The sequence below is a fragment of the Rhinolophus hipposideros genome (genome assembly GCF_964194185.1).
Source record: "Rhinolophus hipposideros genome assembly, chromosome: 5".
NCBI lineage: Eukaryota > Metazoa > Chordata > Mammalia > Chiroptera > Rhinolophidae > Rhinolophus > Rhinolophus hipposideros.
The window spans coordinates 58,696,371-58,714,278 of record NC_138051.1 but is presented as its reverse complement, the minus strand read 5'-3'; the positions used below and the strand labels follow the sequence as shown (position 1 = coordinate 58,714,278).

The window sequence follows — 17,908 nt, the reverse complement described above, 5'->3', positions numbered from 1 at the left end:
CTGTAAGTTGTCTTTTCACTTTCTTGGTAGTGCCCTTTGATGCACAAAAGTTTTTAATTTTGATGAAGTCCAACTTACTATTTCTACTTTGGTTGCTTGCATTTAAGGTATCATATCTAAGAAACCATTGCTAAACACAAGGTCATGAAGATTTATACCTGTATTCTCTTCTAAGAGTTTTGGTACTTAAGTTTAGGTTTTTGATGGATTTTTACTTAATTTTTATATATGTTGTGAAATAGAGGCGCAACTTCGTACAGGGGCATATCCTTTGTCCCAGCACCATTTGTTTAAAGGACTATTCTTTTCCCATTGACTTGTTTTGGTGCCCTTGCTGAAAATCAGTTCACTATAAATGTATGAGTTTATTTTGGACCCTCAATTCTATTTCCTTGATCTTATGTCTATTCTTTTGCCCATACTGCACCATGTTGATTACTGTAGATTTGTAGTAAGTTTTAAAATCAAGAAGTGTGATTCCACTAACTTTGTTCTTTTTCAAGATTGTTTTGACTATGCCCTTTCATTTCCCTGTGAATGTTAGGATCGTCTTGTACATTTCTACAATAAGGCCAGCTGGGATTTTGATAGGAATTGCATTGAATCTTTGGATCAATTTGGGGAGTATTGTCATCTTAACAGTATTAAGTTTTCCACTCCATGAACACAGAATATCTTTCCATTTATTTGGGACTTCTTTCTTTTACAATGTTTTGTAGTTTTCAGTGGACAGATCTTGTACTTTTGTTAAATTTATTCCTAAGTATTTTATTCTTTTTAATGCTATTGTAAAGGATTAAATTTTTTTTAAATTTTCAGATGTTCATTGCTAGTGCATAGAAATACAATTGATTTTTGTATATTGATCTTGGGTCCTACAATCTTGCTGATCTTGTTTATTAGTTCTAATAGATTGTTTCTGGGTTCTTTAGGATTTTGTATATATAAGATTATGTCATCTGTGATTAGAGAATGTTTTTTTCTTTGCAATCTGATTTGGATGACTTTTATTTCTTTTTCTTGCATAATTGCTTTGGCTAGAACCTCCAGTACAATGATGAATTATTAGCTATACATTGACAGACTATACAGATTATGTGCACATAGGCTCAGAATTTTGCTCATAGCAGTAATAGGTGAAATGATGCTAGCTGTCAGGAACTTAGGATATAAATGATGAACATAGATCCTTTAGGACCAGTGTAAGTTGATGTAACACTGGGCCTGTTTTTTTATTGAATCTTCTTAATCGTGGGAAAAGTGGGGGTCAATCTTGCAACTCATAAAAATCACACTGAAGAGTAAAGCATTATTATCATTGTTACTGTTACTAGAGGGACCAAGACCTAGCTCAAGGAAAAAAAGTATTAAAAAATTATACGTTTATCAAGGTTTTGTTGGGCTTTCCATTTAAGAGAAAAATGACATGTGGTTTCCAACTGAGCCTTTTGAGTTACTTGACCCATTCAAACATGATGAAAGCTCAGGCTGGGAATCAGATGCAAACCTTGGTGATCAATACCAAATCCAGTTCCTCTCTATTCATTTGGTATTTTAAAAACTCTCGGGCAAATCCTGCTCCTGTTTTCTAGAATTTGGAGACAGCTAGTCAATTACACACGACTGGATTACCTGAACCAACATCTTTAAAGGCCATGTGGAAGTTTCAAAGGTTAGCGATGAAACATCTGCCCCACTTTGGAGAAACAGGGTGGAGCAAATGGCTCACGTATGTGCTGAGGGTCCTTTTCGTTTCCTCCCTAAACACATTGTCCTCCCTGGTCTCAGAATTTCTCTGGCTCTAGAAATGTGGGCTTGCTAAGAATCCCTAGCCAGACAGTAAACTATAGATAGATGACATTCAGGATTTTTGGTTGTGCCAGTCTCTCTTTTGGCCCCATTGTGACATTTGAACTTCCCCTCCAACATCAGAAAGCCCTATTGGGTTGTCAGCCTGGGTTTGGAAATGGTAGCAAGTTAAAACAGTCTATATTTCAAAGAAAAACTTTCAAACTATTAAAATTTAACTAACAGGTTCAGTGGGAACCTTACAATATTGACCCTGCACATTGTAAAAATGTGCTGCTTACAATAAAAAAAAATGGTTTAGCACTTGTTTACAATACAGCATGAGGTATTGTCAGCCCTTGTATAGAAATTAACCAGGATCGTTAGTTAATTAACACCTCACCTTAAAATTGGTCTCGCCTTGCATATTAGGTGCTGATATTTCTTGATGGATGATGAAGAGATTGCGAGCAAAGGTCATGAGGACCCCCTGGAGATCCTCACCGATTGTTCTGTTAATGATATCCAAACAAATGAGTTTACCAACATTTCCCCCCACATGCTTAAAAACAATCACCCTTTCATTTGTGCCTGTCTGGTGATGGAATTTAATGAGTATTTTCAATCTCATAAGGTGGCAATCTTCAGGGAGATATGAAGGATGAAGCTTCATTTTAACTTGTCGACAGAAAGGATTTGTGCACTAAATATTTTTTATTAATCAACTTAGCAGAATATAGGAATAGGTTCAGTTATTCCTAGCAAAAGGCTACCACTGAGCTAGGACAGTAGTATTAGCTCATTTAAAACATTGTTTAAGTTAGTGTAGGAGAATTGTTGCTAAGCGTACTTCATGCCTAAAAATTTCCTTGTCCACATCTGCCCCTCAGTATTATTTTCTATTCATGTATTCAAGTGATTCCTGCTACTTATGAGTGCAACCCATCCACATTCACAGGAGAAGGTGCCCCATTCATGGTCAGCCATCTTTATAAAACTGAACACATTTTAAGTATTTCAGAGATGACTGGCAAGCCTCCTGTAGAATTGTACTGTGGTCAGTGAACATTCCCAAACAAGTAGGTCATTGCAAGTGTTTAATTCAGGAACAAAACTCCAGGGTGTTTTTTTCTAGCTATTTTTCAAACTTTCTTTATTCAAGGCAAATAACAGATTAAATGAATGGGTTAATTTTTTAAAAAATTGTTCTGTCCTGAGGGGTTGAACCTAAAGAGCTAGCTGCCCCTTAAGGCAGCTGCGAAAAACTTTGGGATTACTTCTTTCCTAGTGTTACTTGTAAAATAAGTCACCTTAGAGTCTAAGGCTTAAATCTTTTGGAATGGCTGCCTTCCAATCTGATTGGGCTTTCCCTTGGGTCAGGGTGGGAGTAGAGAGTTTCCCAGGCCCCAAGACACGAGACCAGAGCTCTTTGTCCTGCCACTGACTTTGTGACTTGGGGGGAAGTTACTTAACCTCTCTGGGTCTCCATTTCTTTATTTCTGAAATGAAGGAATTGGACTAGATAGGTGCTTCCAAACTTTTTGAGTTACGTTTACCAAATCCAAGGACTGCCCACCCCCACCCCTTATAGCTACTGAACATTAGTATCTCTTTTTTTAAGAGCATAAATAACAGCCGAAGGCAACTTCAGAGTCAGTCATTTAAAGAAGGGATTTGTATCTTATTGCCACAGGGTCAGAATGCATCAGACCCTGGCTGCTTCTAAAACAGCAGATTCCTGGGCTCTACCCCAGATCAACAAAATCAGAATCTTTGGGTTTGGGATCCAGGAATGAGTAGTTTCCCCAAACGACTCCCCGCGCCCATGATTCTTATTTATACTAAAGATTGCAACCCATACTTCAAATAAATTATAGGGGTGTGTGTGCATGTGTGTGTATAATGCAGGGGTCCACATGTGGATTTGTGTCCTTTGCGCCATCCCTCCTCAGCCTGCAGGGGATTATGGTTCCCAGATCGGAAACCAAGAGGCTAGATGGAGTTGACGGCCCCTTCCCTGTAATTAATTAATTTCTAGAATTTCCTTCACTTTCCTTTCCCTTTAATTTCTCCTCAAAAGCCACTATTCCAAGAAATATCCCATTATAAACGGAGTTGGCATGAAGTTATCCTGGCAAAGCTAAACCACAAAATTCTGGTCTGTAAGGGCATCTTATCTTGGAGTCCTCACCTTTCCTAAAGAGGGGGCCAACTAACATTCTTCACCCAATGTGACCTGATTGCAACGGAGCCAAACAAAGCCCAGCCATCTCATGAAAAGCCTCTCCTCAAAGCTCCAGAGAAAATTAGGCAACACAAAGAAGAAGAAAAAACACATTTATACCTGCTCATCTTTTCTTTTTCAATAAGAGTTATAGAAAACGAGGGCTGTCTCCTGGCTGCTGCCCATTAAATGATCTATTCCTCAATTCCTGATATACTAGATGTAATTCCACCCTCTTCTACTCAAGAAAACACAACTAAATGCAAGTGAGAATTTCAGGGATAATTTTGAATCCTGTCTGATATTCAGAAAAAGCAAATTAATGAACCCAGTACAAACTTGCACAAGCAGTGATGTATCTTACAATGGGCTGAGAACCTCTGTATTCCATAAAAGGGCTCCCTACACAAGGTGGCCACACAGTATAGTCATTGCTGGTGTAGAGAACACTAGTTTCAGGATCAGGAGACACAATCCACTGGGTGATCCTGGCAAATCACATCCCCTCTCTAAAGGCTCAGTTCTCACTCTACACTATGAGGGTCAGGTAGGCCCCACAATCCTTCCTTGTTCGAAAGGTCTCCAGCTCTATGACTGCAGTAAGGAATGAGAATAAGATGGGACAGCAAACGGTAGACAAGGCCATAGAGAACCTTTAAGGAGGCCCGTGTTCATAGGTAGGACGTGTGATAGCAATAACCATCTGGAAGGTGCCCCCGTAGGACTGTTTCTAGCACCAAAGCTAGTCTGCGGTCAGGGTATCCTTGCCTGAAATGTCAGGTGCGGGTGTGGGGACAGCTGGGCGGATTCCTCTTGGTCTAATGATTCATTCTCTAGGTTTCAGCATCAAGTCAGCCTTGCTGCTCAGTTTGATAATTGAGGCTTTCCTTTTTCCCAAACCAGTCCCTTCTTCTATCTCCTAAATTCTGTGATGGCTTTCCTGTTGCCTGGGTCCTCCATCCCCTAGTACCACCTGGATAAAGCTTCCCGGGGCCCAGACTTCAGGAACTCTGCCTCTGCCTCAGGAACAGGGGTTCACACTGTCCTTGTCTTAGCCCATCAGTTCTAGGCTGCACAGCCTGCCTCTGCTGAGATATATCACCCGCAGATGGGTTCCCCCCATGGCAACGCCTTGCCAAACCGGGTCTCTAAAAGCAGCCTCTTTTTTGAGCTCCTATGATTGCGCTCCCTCCACCTAGCCCTCAGGTTGTCCTTTTACTCTTTGTAGTTGCAACTATCCCAATGCTGCAACCTGCTTGCTTCTTGGGATGACATCCAAGCACCTGAACCCCCTGGTGTTTGGCTTGCCTGGTGCTCTCCTCCCCTCTTGAAGGGCATGTGCCCCTTCCAGCCTCACACCCCACGCACCAGGGTTTGTCTGGTTCCGGTACCAGCCCAGCTTGCCCTTTGCCGTGTACCTTTCATGCCAGGCAGTGCTGGTAAGGTGAAGGTCATGTCTCTGTTCTGATTTCTAGTTCTTGTACTTAACTAACCCATTGTCTGAATTCCTGAGCTCAGAAGTACACTTGGGCCTTGAACCTTACCTGCTTAATGAGAGGCATAACTCTGGAAAACACAAATGTCTTACTCCCTACCTGCCAACTTCAAATCCAGTTGAGTGCTTGGTCCTCCCGGTCCTACTAAACTGCCTGGTGGCCTATGTCCTGCCACAGCCTTGGCATCAAAGTGACAAGTTTGGAGGGAGTGAAACAGGAAATACTTCATCTCTGGTGTTCTGCTTACTGGTAAGCGGCGGCTCCCCTTTCCTGGCTTATCAGCAGTTAACATGTTAAATCATCTTTACTTGTTTACTTATTTACTGAGTGTGCCTCCCACCACCTGGCAGCTTCATGAGGGCAGGGACTTGTCTTGTGGTTCATTACTGTCCTCACATGCCCAACCCCTAGAACTGTGCCTGGCACAGTTGGATAAATGCTTTTGGATTTTTTTCATAGGTCTGGGTTGGGCAGGGAGGGGAGCTGAAGGATAGAATAAGACTGGGAAGCAAAGGGCAGCTTCTCTCTTGCACATGTGCAGAGGAGTCTGTGGCTCCATCATCATCCTGGATGTAAATATCGGGTGGATAACATGAATGTGTGCTTGTTGCAATGTTATGGATTGAGGTCTCATTTCTGTTGCTATTACGGCAGTATAACAGAAGGGTGGGAAAGAGACCCTAAAATGAATAGTGAAGGGGCTCTTTTAATGTGATCCAGTAAGTTTTGTATGTTTAGAGGGGCCTTGGGAAAAGGTCGGGACCGGAGGGGAGGACTCCAAGAGCCAGCTTCTCCTCCTCCCAGGTGGTCAGAAGCATTTAAGACCGTAAGCACTAGATTAAATTGTAGCCACATTCTAGCTCCAAAGGGGGAAGACACCAAAACGTCTCATAAATTCAAAGGAATTGATGAGGGTGAATCCACCGCACGGATTATGGTCTGTTATAACTGACAATGCTTTGGTGAAATGAAGGACAGCACTTTGCATAGGGAGCCGACACCTGTCCTGTGCGCTTCTTTGCCTGTTTTCGTGTGTACCTCTTGGGACCAGTGTCGAGGAGACTGAGCAAATGGGGAGAAACAGAGGCTGTTCAGGAACATCTATGCTAATGGAGGAACTGGCTCTTACTCGGTCAGTTTTCTATGAGACCAGATCTTACTGTGTGTGCAAGTTTCGATCCGAGGCCATGCCATCTGACATCTATCTTTCTTATAAGGAAGAGAGATATGGGATTACTCAAAAGCACCAAATCACCATATTCCAAGATGTGAAATAAGACACAAATCAAGATGGTGGCTCTACAGTTCTGAGTCTTAGATGAGGAGACAACATTGCTAGCTCCCCACAACACCCTGGAGAGAAATCGGCAGGAAACAGGGAAGCATAGAAAAGTCTCCTGGGCAGGACTGTTCTCAGCAGACACGTATCTTGAGAAGACTGCATTAGGGCCGAAATTGGGTCTGAGGAGGGGCTATAAACCCTGCCTTTTTGGGCAACACCTTGTCAAAGTCACCGGAACACGTTTCCAAGCATGCCAGCATGACAGCTGTCCTTCCCTTTCACACCATCCGAGCTGGCTCATCCTCAGCCCGGTTGGTTGTGCCTTGTATGTGTGTGTGTTTGAGTGTACTATGTTGTTGAAACTAACCTCTTACCCATCAATTTGGATAATTAATTATACTTATGAACCCCTGCTGACACATCTAAAGTCATTTTATGAAATACTTGAAGATCTAAATTCAATAAGATAGGCTTCCAATAAATCAGCATGCTGGTTAAAATGTATGAGAAGCATCATTCTTGTTAGTGGTTATAGTCTATTTTCTCAGCTTATTATATCTCATAGACACACTTTATACTCACAACATTCCCAACCTGTCTCTCTTCAGGTGTTCATATAATATAAAAACAGTTCCTTGTCTGTCCTATAAAATTTAAATGGGAAGAAAAGAAATAGCATATTATGTTGGAAACAAAGTAAAGAAAATGTACCACACTAAGACCACTCAGATGGATTTGAATTGAAATCGAGAACTACGTGCAAATATTGTGAGAAGCACATTTGGAAAGCTGTCTCCAGATTATGGAGTGAATATGTTCTAGGACAGTGTTGTTGTTTTTTAAATTGCAATATAGTTTACATACAACACTGTGTAAGTTGAAGGTGTACAACATGTTGATTTGATATATTTACATATTACAATACGATGACCACTGTCCCTTAGCTATGACCTCTAGCACGTCACATAAGTATGACTTTGTAGTGATGAGAACACATGAGATTTAGCAGTTTTGAAGTATATAATCCAATGTTGCATTAGATCTCCAGAACTTAGTCATCTTCTAGATGAACGTTTGTGCCCTTAGACAATATATCTCCAGTTCTCGCCTCCCCCCGCCCCTTTTAATCACCATTCTATGGATTTGGCTTTTCGATTCCACATATAAACGACATCATATAATATTTGTCTTTATCTGGCTTATCCCATTTAGCATAATATGCGCAAGGTCTATCCATGTTGTCGCAAATGGCAGGGTTTCCTTCTTTCTCATAGCTGAATAATATTCCATTGTACATGTGTACACCACATCGTCTTTACCTATTCATTCCTCACTGGACACTTAGGGTGTTTCCATATCTTGGCTATTTTGAATAATGCTGCAGTGAACATGGGGGTACAGATATCTCTTTGAGATGGTGATTTTGTTTCCTTTGGACCCATACCCAGAAGTGAAATTGCTGGATCATATTGCTGGTAGTTGTAGTTTTAATTTTTTGAGGAACCTTCATGCTGTTTGCCACAGCGGCTGCACCAACTTACAATCCCACCAACAGTGCACGAGTTTCCCTTTTCTCCACAACCTCAACAACACCTGTTACCTCGTGGCTAGGACAAGGTGTTCTTGGAAGTCAGATCCTCAAAATACCTGCATCAGAATCTTCTGGTGTGCTTGTTAAATGGGCATCATCCAAGCTCAGGAACATTGGGAGCGAACCTGCCTTTTAGCTCAATTCCTAGTAGGTGAGTCTCATGCACATCAAAATTTGAAAACCACTGTTCTAAGAGCAATGGGTAAAAAAATATGGAGAAGCAATTTGTTGTGTGGAAAATAATTTGCACTTCAATGGAAAACTGTGTGTTGTCTGTGGCATACCCTATTTCTCTGATTCTAGGGGAGATATTTTTACAGCTCTGTAAGTTGAGGTGACTGAGAGACAACAAATTCTGTCCAGTCTGGTAGAGGTTCAGTTGATTTTCCTTTCCTGCTCCCCTGCGGTAAAACCAGTTTTGTGTCTATTTGCATATTCATTTCAAAATTCCTGATCTATAAAGATGTCCGTTTTTTTTGGATTCTTTTTGGTACTGGTTAGAACATCTGCCTAATTCTTCTCTGTTAAATAAAATCTTTACCATGGGTTTAATTTTGTATCTGTATGAGAGGCATGGTTTTATTTTATTTTTTTTTGAAAATTATCTTTTAACAGTTTTCTCCAAATAAATAAGAGTTAACACTGGAGTTGTGCAATAGTGGAAATGGCTGCCCCATGAAGTTGTGAACTTCTCATCCCTGGAAATAGAAAGAGAATATGACATTTTGGGGATTTGGTGAAAGATATTACATGCTAGAATTGTGACGGCCTGCTAGGTCCCCCTTGTAATCAGGAAATCGGGGCATTAGCACAGATAATGATCTCTGCACATTAGAATCATCTGAGTAATTTAAAATAAATAATGCTTGGGTTCTACCTCCAGAAATACTGATTTGTTAGTTATTATTTAATAGTTGGTCTGGAGTGGACCCTGGGTACAGTGCCCTGCGGAGCCATATTGGAACCCGAGGCAAAGGAAACAATTAGTACGTTTTAATATAAAATGTTGATATTTTTGCTCATCATGGATTTTCTGCATGAGTTTTTATTTTTAACACATTACATTACAATATTATTTGTCTTTCTTACTAATGGTTGTGTGTGCGTGCGCGCTCCCTTCAATTTTGTGCTCTGAGGAAGTGCCTCACTTGCTCCACCATAATCCCAGCCCGGCCTTGGCCGCTGCACTTTGTAAAGCTCCTCACTCAGCTCATTCTAACGCGCAGCCAGGGTCGAGAACCACGATTAGCTGATCAGTACGGTGTTTTACATTCTATACTGTGCTGTCCTACACGGTAGCCCCTTGCCACCCGGGGCGACGGAGAACTGGAAATATCAGCAGTCGAAACTGAGATGTGCTATGGCTTTCAAAGACTTCGTACAAACCAAGTAAATTATCCCAATAACTGTATACTCATTACAGGTTGAAATGATAATATTAGTTTTCTGTTCGGGGAGGATCCTTTTCTGGATACTGATTTCTGAATCAGTCAGGTGGGCGAAGTTCTGCTGCAGTAATTAAAAAAAAAAAGCAAACAATTCTTAGTTGTTTATAACAACCAACATGTGGTTCATGCTTATGCTCCATTTCCCACGTGGGTTGGCATGGGTCTCCGGTCACTGTTGGTGACACTCAGAGACCCAGGGGGAAGGCGGCTCCATCTCAATGTGCTTCCATGATTTCCAAGGCTGGAAAAGGATATGGCAACTCAGGAAGTGGCTCTTAAAGGTTTCGACATAGAAAGGACATCTATCACTTCTGTTCATATCTCACTGGCCAAACCAAGTTACTTGGCTATGCCAGGCTGCAGGGAGAGGGTCGAGTGTATTTGTGTTATATGCCTGGAAGGACGACAATCGGAATATTTTGAATGGCACTAATGATTGCCAGCATGGCAATATCCTCGCCTGAGGAAATGATTGCTGGCGGGTGTGGAGTGATTTAGGACCATGGCACACTGCCTACATATGTGTGAGACCAGCCCTGCCCCATGCTGCCACAGGCTGTAAACATGACACTTCCCTCCATATGGCTTTCATTGCAACTTCATTTCATTAGGAAATCAGTGGGGGTATTTTGTGGCATTACAGAGATACCAGGAATGGGACCCACTAAGTTGCTTACAAGCTCAGCAACGCTTCCTTCCAATATGTAGCAAGGAAAAATAAACTCATAGGGTGATCTCATTTCCCTTTTTGTTTCTCCCTGAGATGTTGGACAAGAAACATCATTTAAAATTCTGTGATAATAATGGGAAGAAAAACATAATGTTGAGAATAATGACTTTTTAGGACTCTCCTTTTGGTAGCACTGACAAGGCTGTATTGTTAATATTGCTTTCTTTTCTGGAAAGAACACCCACATTAAATTTGAGCAAGAATGGGAGCAGGTAGCAGAGGTGACCCTGGTCTTCCTTTTAGACGCAGCATAACTCAAGGAGGCAATAAAAGTTTAGAGAAGTTAATTGTTAAGCATAGCTTTTTTTTTCCCTTTTGCAAGGTAGAGATAGTTATGAGGGGCTATGGACAAGCTTGTGCTTTTCTACCTGAGGAATACGTTACAGGAACCTAGGTGGAATATTTTATTTGAAATGGTTCTCAGGATTCTTGGATTGGGTTGGTGATAATATTTTAGAATATACAGGGCCCTTGGGGAGGAAAAGGCGCATAGAGGACAGCTTAGTATGGGAAAAAGAATCATGTTTGACTTTATGGACAATTACGGATGCAAATGTCAGTTCCACAGAATGCCTGGCTGTGTGATTTGGGGAAGTGCTTAAACTCTTTGAGCCTAATCTCCTCAGTGTGATGTGACAGAAATAATAGCTTCTTATAGGAGAGATAAGATTAAAGAGATAATGAAGTAATAGGGCTAGTGTATAATAGGTGCTCTGTAAATGCTGGTTCATCTACCTGCCTCTCTGAGACAGGAAATTAAGAAAATAAGGGCACAGCTCTGACCGGGGATGGACCCTGGGGTCTGAAAACATGAGAACCCATGTCTGGAAAACCAGAGCGAGGATACTGTTGAAGAATTTCCAAATTTTCCAAGTAGTCACACGATTCCTTTCTCTCATCTCAGGTTCTTAGGGCTCCATTTCTTTGTCTATCTTTCTTTCTTCTTATACTTCTGTTTATTATTTGCTCTTTTTCTTTCTGTTTATCCTGTCCTCCTCATTTTAAAAAATGGATTCTTCTAGTCTCTGGATTTTATCCTCTCTCTTCTTCTGTTATTTTATTCTTTTCATATTGTTCTATCACTCCATTGCCCCCAATCCATATTTCTCTTTCTCTCCCATTTCATCTCTCATCCTTTATAAGTTGTTCAGTATGTGTGCCCTGGAGGCAGAGTTTCATCTTCAGTGTCTCTGCCCCTTTCTGTAGTTCTTCTCACCCTCAACGGAACTGTACCATCCACTGTTTCCCCTGGGCCATGGTAGCCTGTTTCCCCTACTCAAATTTGTTCTTGGAAGTGAATCTGATCAACTCAGAACCACGAAGGTATAAATAACTTATAAAATTTGGTGCCTTATTTTTCCCATGAGTACTAGAACTTCAATCAAGTAGAAAGCCTTTAGTCAAAGAAATAAATCTCTAATAATAATTTCAGGCAATAGAAGGTTATGGAGGATGTTTTCTTTTAGGCAGGAGACTCCTCTGCCACATATGCCTATTCATAGAGCTTGCTCTGCTTTGATATTTTAGAAGAAAAGAAAAGAAATAGATTCAGATAAAGTGGAGTTAGATTTAGCCACCTTCTGGTACATGGAAGTGTTCCAGTCTAGTCGGTTTGGGGCTAAAAACTTCTTAATTCCAAAGGGGTTGTGTTGAGCAGATGCAACAATTAATTTCAGGTAAAGCAGTTCAGTCTGGCTTTTCTCATTCTTTCTATATTTTACCAATTTTAATGTAATGTGCAAGGGAATATGAGCTGCATTATACATGTTTGCAAACAGCACGAACCAATCTAACCAAAGGGCCTTCTGCACCCTGAACAGTGAGTGCCCTGCCGTGTGGTGGAGATTGCCAAGTGTCAGTCGGGCCATTCCATTCACTCCTGGCCTTGTGCCTAAGCTAAGGTCTATATGCTTTTTAGGGGCCTCGGAAAAGATTTGACCCCTGAAAAACTGTATTCTCAAGTATAAAAAATAAAACTTGATAAATGTAGCCCTGAATGTCTGCAAATTGAAACACTCAATCAGTTGGTTATTGCCCAATTCTATGTCATTATTCATAAATTACACGTAATGTGACAGGTGACTATATGTTACTGTGTTTGGTGTGATGTGGGAATGGGTCTTCCAAAAGTGCAAGCGCATGGGTCAGTCAGGTCTTAGAAGAGTCATCAGCGTCAGAGATTTGAAAATCTGAATCGAAGTACAAAAACGTGAAACTTTCTCAGAGTAACATGCGTCTCTAGGCACAATACAGAGGTTCTAGTCTAGGCAGGAGATATTACAGCCTGCTTGCTCCCATCTAGCTACATTAAGGATGAAGCAGCTGGCCAGGGGCCATCCATATCACTGGACATAGACCAAAAATGGGGAAAACTTTTAAAAATCAGAACTCTTTCTCGAAAGAAATCACTAAATGTAAGTAGAAGGAAGCTATGGACTGAATAGTGTGTGTCTCCCAAATACATGTGTTGAAGCCCTAACCCCGCTGTGACTGTATTGAAAATAGGGCTTTTAAGGAGGTGATGAAGGGTAAATGAGGTCATTAGGTGAAGCCCTGTTCCGATAGAACTGGTGTCCTTATCACAGAGGTTAGAGACCCCCCCAGAGCTCTCTCTATCCTTGCCACGTTAGGACACGACGAGAAGGTGGCCCTCTGCAAGCCAGGAAGAGAGTCCTCACCAGGAACTGACTTAGCCAGCAGTTTCTCCTTGGACTTTCCAGTCTCCAGAACTGTGAGAAATAAATCTCTGTTGTTTAAGCTACCTCGTCTGTGGTGTTTGTTATGGCAGCCTGAGCAGACTAAGACAGAGGATCGAAACGGATAAGCAACTTTGGGTGGGGTCAGGGAGCTAAGGGTATGCTTCAGGATCCAGAGATGGTCCCCCCAATTCCTCCTAAGTCTGATGAACTACAGGGCTTTCGCTTTACCAAAGTGGGTGTACAAGTTTGGGGATAGAGTTGAGCGTCCCAGGACCACGCTGCTTTTCTAACCTTCCCCAAGCAGTGCTTATTATCCTTCTTCTAAATACATGTCAAACTAATGTGTAAAGCATATGTTTGAAGGGGCCTCAAATTATTAGCTGCCTAGATTGCCCACAGGCCTGTCTATGGTCCAGCCTTGACCCACTGTGACCTCCGTACCTGGATGTCGTAGCCAATGCCATGGGCCTTACACATCTGGAGGAAAACGTAGTGGAAAACCAGTGAGAGGTTGTTGTGCCTCAGCTGGGTGCTCATGACTGCATAGCGATGGGTTGCCTGTGACTGGAAAAGACCACAACCGAATGTAAAACTCTTCACAACCTATTTAAATAAACTTTTGATTTTAGAATAGTTGTAGATTGACAGGAAAGCTGCAAAGATAATACAGAAATACAGAGAGTTCCTGTGTGACTCCATATCTAGTTCCCCTATAGTTAACATCTTACATTTCTGTGGTACGCTTGTCACACTTCAGGAACCAAATGGCCACCTTACTGTTAAGTCTGTACTGTGTTCCAATTTCACTAGTTATCCCCTAAGTTCCCCCCCCCCCCTTTTTCTTTACCAGAATCCCATCCAAGATACTGCATTATATTTAGTTGTTGTGTCTCCTTAGGTTCTTCGGGGCTGTTACAGTGTTTCACTTTCCTTGTTTTTGATGATCTTGACAGTTTTGAGGAGTTCTGGTCAGGTATTTTATAAAATGTCCCTCAACTTGGCTTTGTCTGATGTTTTTCTCATGATTAGACTGGGGTAATGTGTTTTTGAGAGGAGGGCAACTTCGGTAAACTGCCATTTTCATCACCTTGTATCAAGGGTACATGTATCAACCCAAGTGATGAGCCCAATTTCCATCTCTTGGCTAAGGTGGTTTTTGCCAGGTTTCTTGCTGTAAAGATACTTCTCCCCGTTTCTACACTGTACCCGTTGGAAGCAAGTCACAAACGTAGTCCAACTCCTCGAGAGGACCAACGTTAGAATTTTTATTCCAACTGCTTTTGTTGTTTGGGAAACACCTGTTCTTTTTCTTGCTTGCCTATCAGTGAGAGCTACCCCAAAGACATTGGTTGCAGTAGGCCTAACATATTTCAATTATAATATTTCCTAAAAACATTTTAAATTTAATATGTATAAAAGAAAGTACTGGATCCTGGAAGTTTTGTAGCATGTCTTGTAAGATGTGATATTTGCCTTTGCCGACCAGCCATGTTTGTCCTTGGATAACTGGAAATTTGGAGAATGGCATAGAGGGTCATGGCCAACCTTCAGGCATAGAAACTGAAGATGCCTGTCCCAGATTTTGAACTTTGGGGACCCTCAGGTGCTGGGCAACCAGGAATAGGAGAAGAAAAGGAAGTGCTGTTGGATCATAAGACCTGACATTATCTATCATGACATTTCAGGTTCTCTCTCCATTTCTGAGATCACCATGCCGTGCTCCTGCCTTCACAATCAAGGCCCAGATGCCTGAGCTTTTGTATATGGAAGTAAACTGTAAATACTCTGGAATTCCATTGTGATTACTGAGCATGTAATTGCATGGTAATTACCATGAATTCACAAGATAATTCCAAGGTTATTTTTGTCTTCTAAACTTGTCTTATGCCTGCCATAGTGTATAAACTAGCAAACCCACGATCAGGCCCTAGTCAGCAAGGGAGAGAGGTGGGCAGGCATCTAGTAGCAGGATCCAGCTCAGTGTTCTGTATCTTGGCTCCAAACCATGCAGAAGAGCTCACTGTCCAGTATTACTTGACAGCAAGTAAGGACAGGCTATCCTGAGGTTTCTTCCTCTTTATAGAGACAGATTGCAATTTCCCCTCCTCCCAGACCTCAGCTTGTGATTCATAAGGAATCTGTGATTCATAAGGCAACTTACTTAACTTTGCATAGCCTCAGTTTCCTAATCTGTAAAATGGGTATGATAACCCCTGTCTTCTTTATTTCTTGAGGTTATCATGGAGATCAAGTACGCTCATGTCTGTTTAAAGTATAAAATATTATACAAACAGATAACATCATTTTTAAAAGGTTGACTTGTGTAATCTACTCTTCGGATGCTATAAAGTCCATTTAGGTTTGCCAAGGACATCACAATCTAAATGGATTTCATAGCATCAGAAGACTCCTCCATGTTCATCTGGCCTGTTCAGTGCTCACTAAAGTCTTGGCCTAGCTCAGAGCAGATTAGAAGCCAGTAGATAATGGCAGTATGCCTGGAAACAACCTCATCATGAAGGGAGTTGAATCCTCCCTTGAAAGAAGAGCTCTCTGTGGCCTCAACCAGAGACTTCTCAGGAATGAGCTTAAGCTCTCTTCTGGGGCTGGATCGTTGATTCTCAGCCAAGTGCAAGGCAGGTTTGATACTACAATGGTCAGACATTGGCTTTAAAGCCTGACAGACTTGGACGTAAATCCTGGCTTCCACACTTGCTTGCTGAATGACCTTCCACAGGTTTCTTAATATCTCTTAACGTCAGTCTTCTTATCTTAAAACAAGCATAATAACAGTACCTGCCTAATATATTGGATTGTCTAAAGATTCATGTAAAGCACTTCATTAAAGTACCTGGCGTGGAGTCAAGACTCGATACATTGTGGATGTAATTATCATATTATTCTATGCATTATAGTTATCTGCTGGCCTGTTTGTGCCCTTTAATAAACTTGGAGGTCTTTGCTACTCATACTTATATCCTCTGGGCTTTCTAGAATATCTGGCACAAAGCAGTTATTTAGTAAAAACTTGCTGAATTAACTTCTAGGTGATTTTTGCTGAAAGTATTAACTGATAGGTGGTGGCTGATGAGGACTTAGGATGTAACCTGTCACAACAATATTACTCCTTTCTGAAAGATGCTACAAGAAAAAGCCGTTTCGATGGAAGGCTATGGTATGGAGGGATGGGCCCTTCCTGTGTTCCCTTACAGCACATTCCGCCCCCACCCCAGCACCCCACTGTACATGAAGCGGCCTGGGCCAGGCTCGGTACAGAGCTCCATTCTGTACGGCCCATAAAATCAAATCTCTCAAGAGGCGCTGGGAATCATTTAGCCCTCCCTTATTTTACAAACGAGGAAACTGAGGCAGAGAGAGGATCAGAATTCACGACCCTTGGCTTCCAGCCCAGTGCTCTTCACTCTGAATTCCCACTGACCACATTTGGAATGTGTGGGAATTCCAGAGGTTAGCCTTTTCTAGTAAAACAAGGAGGGGAAAAAAATAGAAGACAAAATATTACCAGTAGATGTCTAGTTTTATTAAACTACCTTTCTAAATCACAAGCTAACAAGAATGCTTCAAGCCAAATAAAAGAAGCTCGAAATACTCCTTTTCACTGGAGAATATAATTTTGCTTCAGCCACAATTTAAATTGATTTAGTTCTGAGCACCAGCACTCGAAGTGTGGAGCATATTCTATTTTCGCCATGATACTTGTTTTGACAGTGATGCATTTCAGTTGACATAGTTCAAATCCTCATGTAATAAATCTCTGCCTGAAAATTAATCATGTTTATAATATTCTGAGAATTAATAACACCCATTGCTCAAATCATTAACTTAAAAAAGGAGCTTCCAAAATCTGTTCTCGGCAGTAAGGGACCACAAATCAATGAATGTTTGATAAAATAATCCAAGTAGCAGTTTAACAAGCGTAAACTTGAATGTGCTTGCAATAATACAGAACTATTGTTTAAGGGTTGGCAGAGGCTGATGAGGTTCTTATTTCAGTTACGAAGCAGGCATCCACATGCATAATGAACTGCTCTCTGAATTATTAATGTGTTGCTTATTTAGCCTCATCTGTCTAGAAGATAATGTATCCTAACTCTAATGAGTGATTGGTTTTGTACATAATTACAGTAGCAGCAGTAGTGGGGGAACTGTGTGCCTTCAACGAAGGAGTTCTAAAAATAAAGTCATCACATAAACTTCGTTGTTGTTGCATTCTATCAAAATCAAACCCGAAGCATTTGAGAATTCATAATAAATTACAGGAGACAGAATCATTATTAACATAATTTAACACAAAAGGTTTTACTTAATCATTCATTACAGATCATGTGCTGTTAAAAATTCTTACAAATGACTTGGGTTGTTTTAAGATGTTTGTGAAGACAGTGACTTTTGGCCCCTACCCCACTGTGGTTTGGAGGGGCCACAAAGAGAGAAGAGGAGGAAAAATGGGGAGAAATGGATAACGATTTAGGCCCATTCTGATAGAATGTTACTTAGAAGTTTAAGAGTTGTTGGGCGACTCATTTTCATTTCTAAAACATGCATGTCTGGGACTCATCTGATGTTGTTTCTGCCTTCCAGTGGTTATTTGTGGAGGACGTTGGAAGCCCGTGCACCTGGTGTAAATGG

The 17,908-nt window shown here is 41.3% G+C and overlaps 1 protein-coding gene across 1 annotated transcript in view; it reads right to left on the bottom strand.

Moving 5' to 3' along the window:
* Window positions 1–17,908, bottom strand: part of IQCH (IQ motif containing H) — a 186,276-nt gene that overhangs the window by 2,336 nt on the left and 166,032 nt on the right. The window contains exons 19-21 of the mRNA XM_081047437.1: window positions 13,700–13,822; window positions 7,373–7,434; window positions 2,192–2,300 (exon numbers count right to left, since the gene is read on the bottom strand). Of these exons, the coding sequence (XP_080903563.1) occupies window positions 2,192–2,300; window positions 7,373–7,434; window positions 13,700–13,822 (294 nt within the window). The remainder of the gene's footprint in view (window positions 1–2,191; window positions 2,301–7,372; window positions 7,435–13,699; window positions 13,823–17,908) is intronic.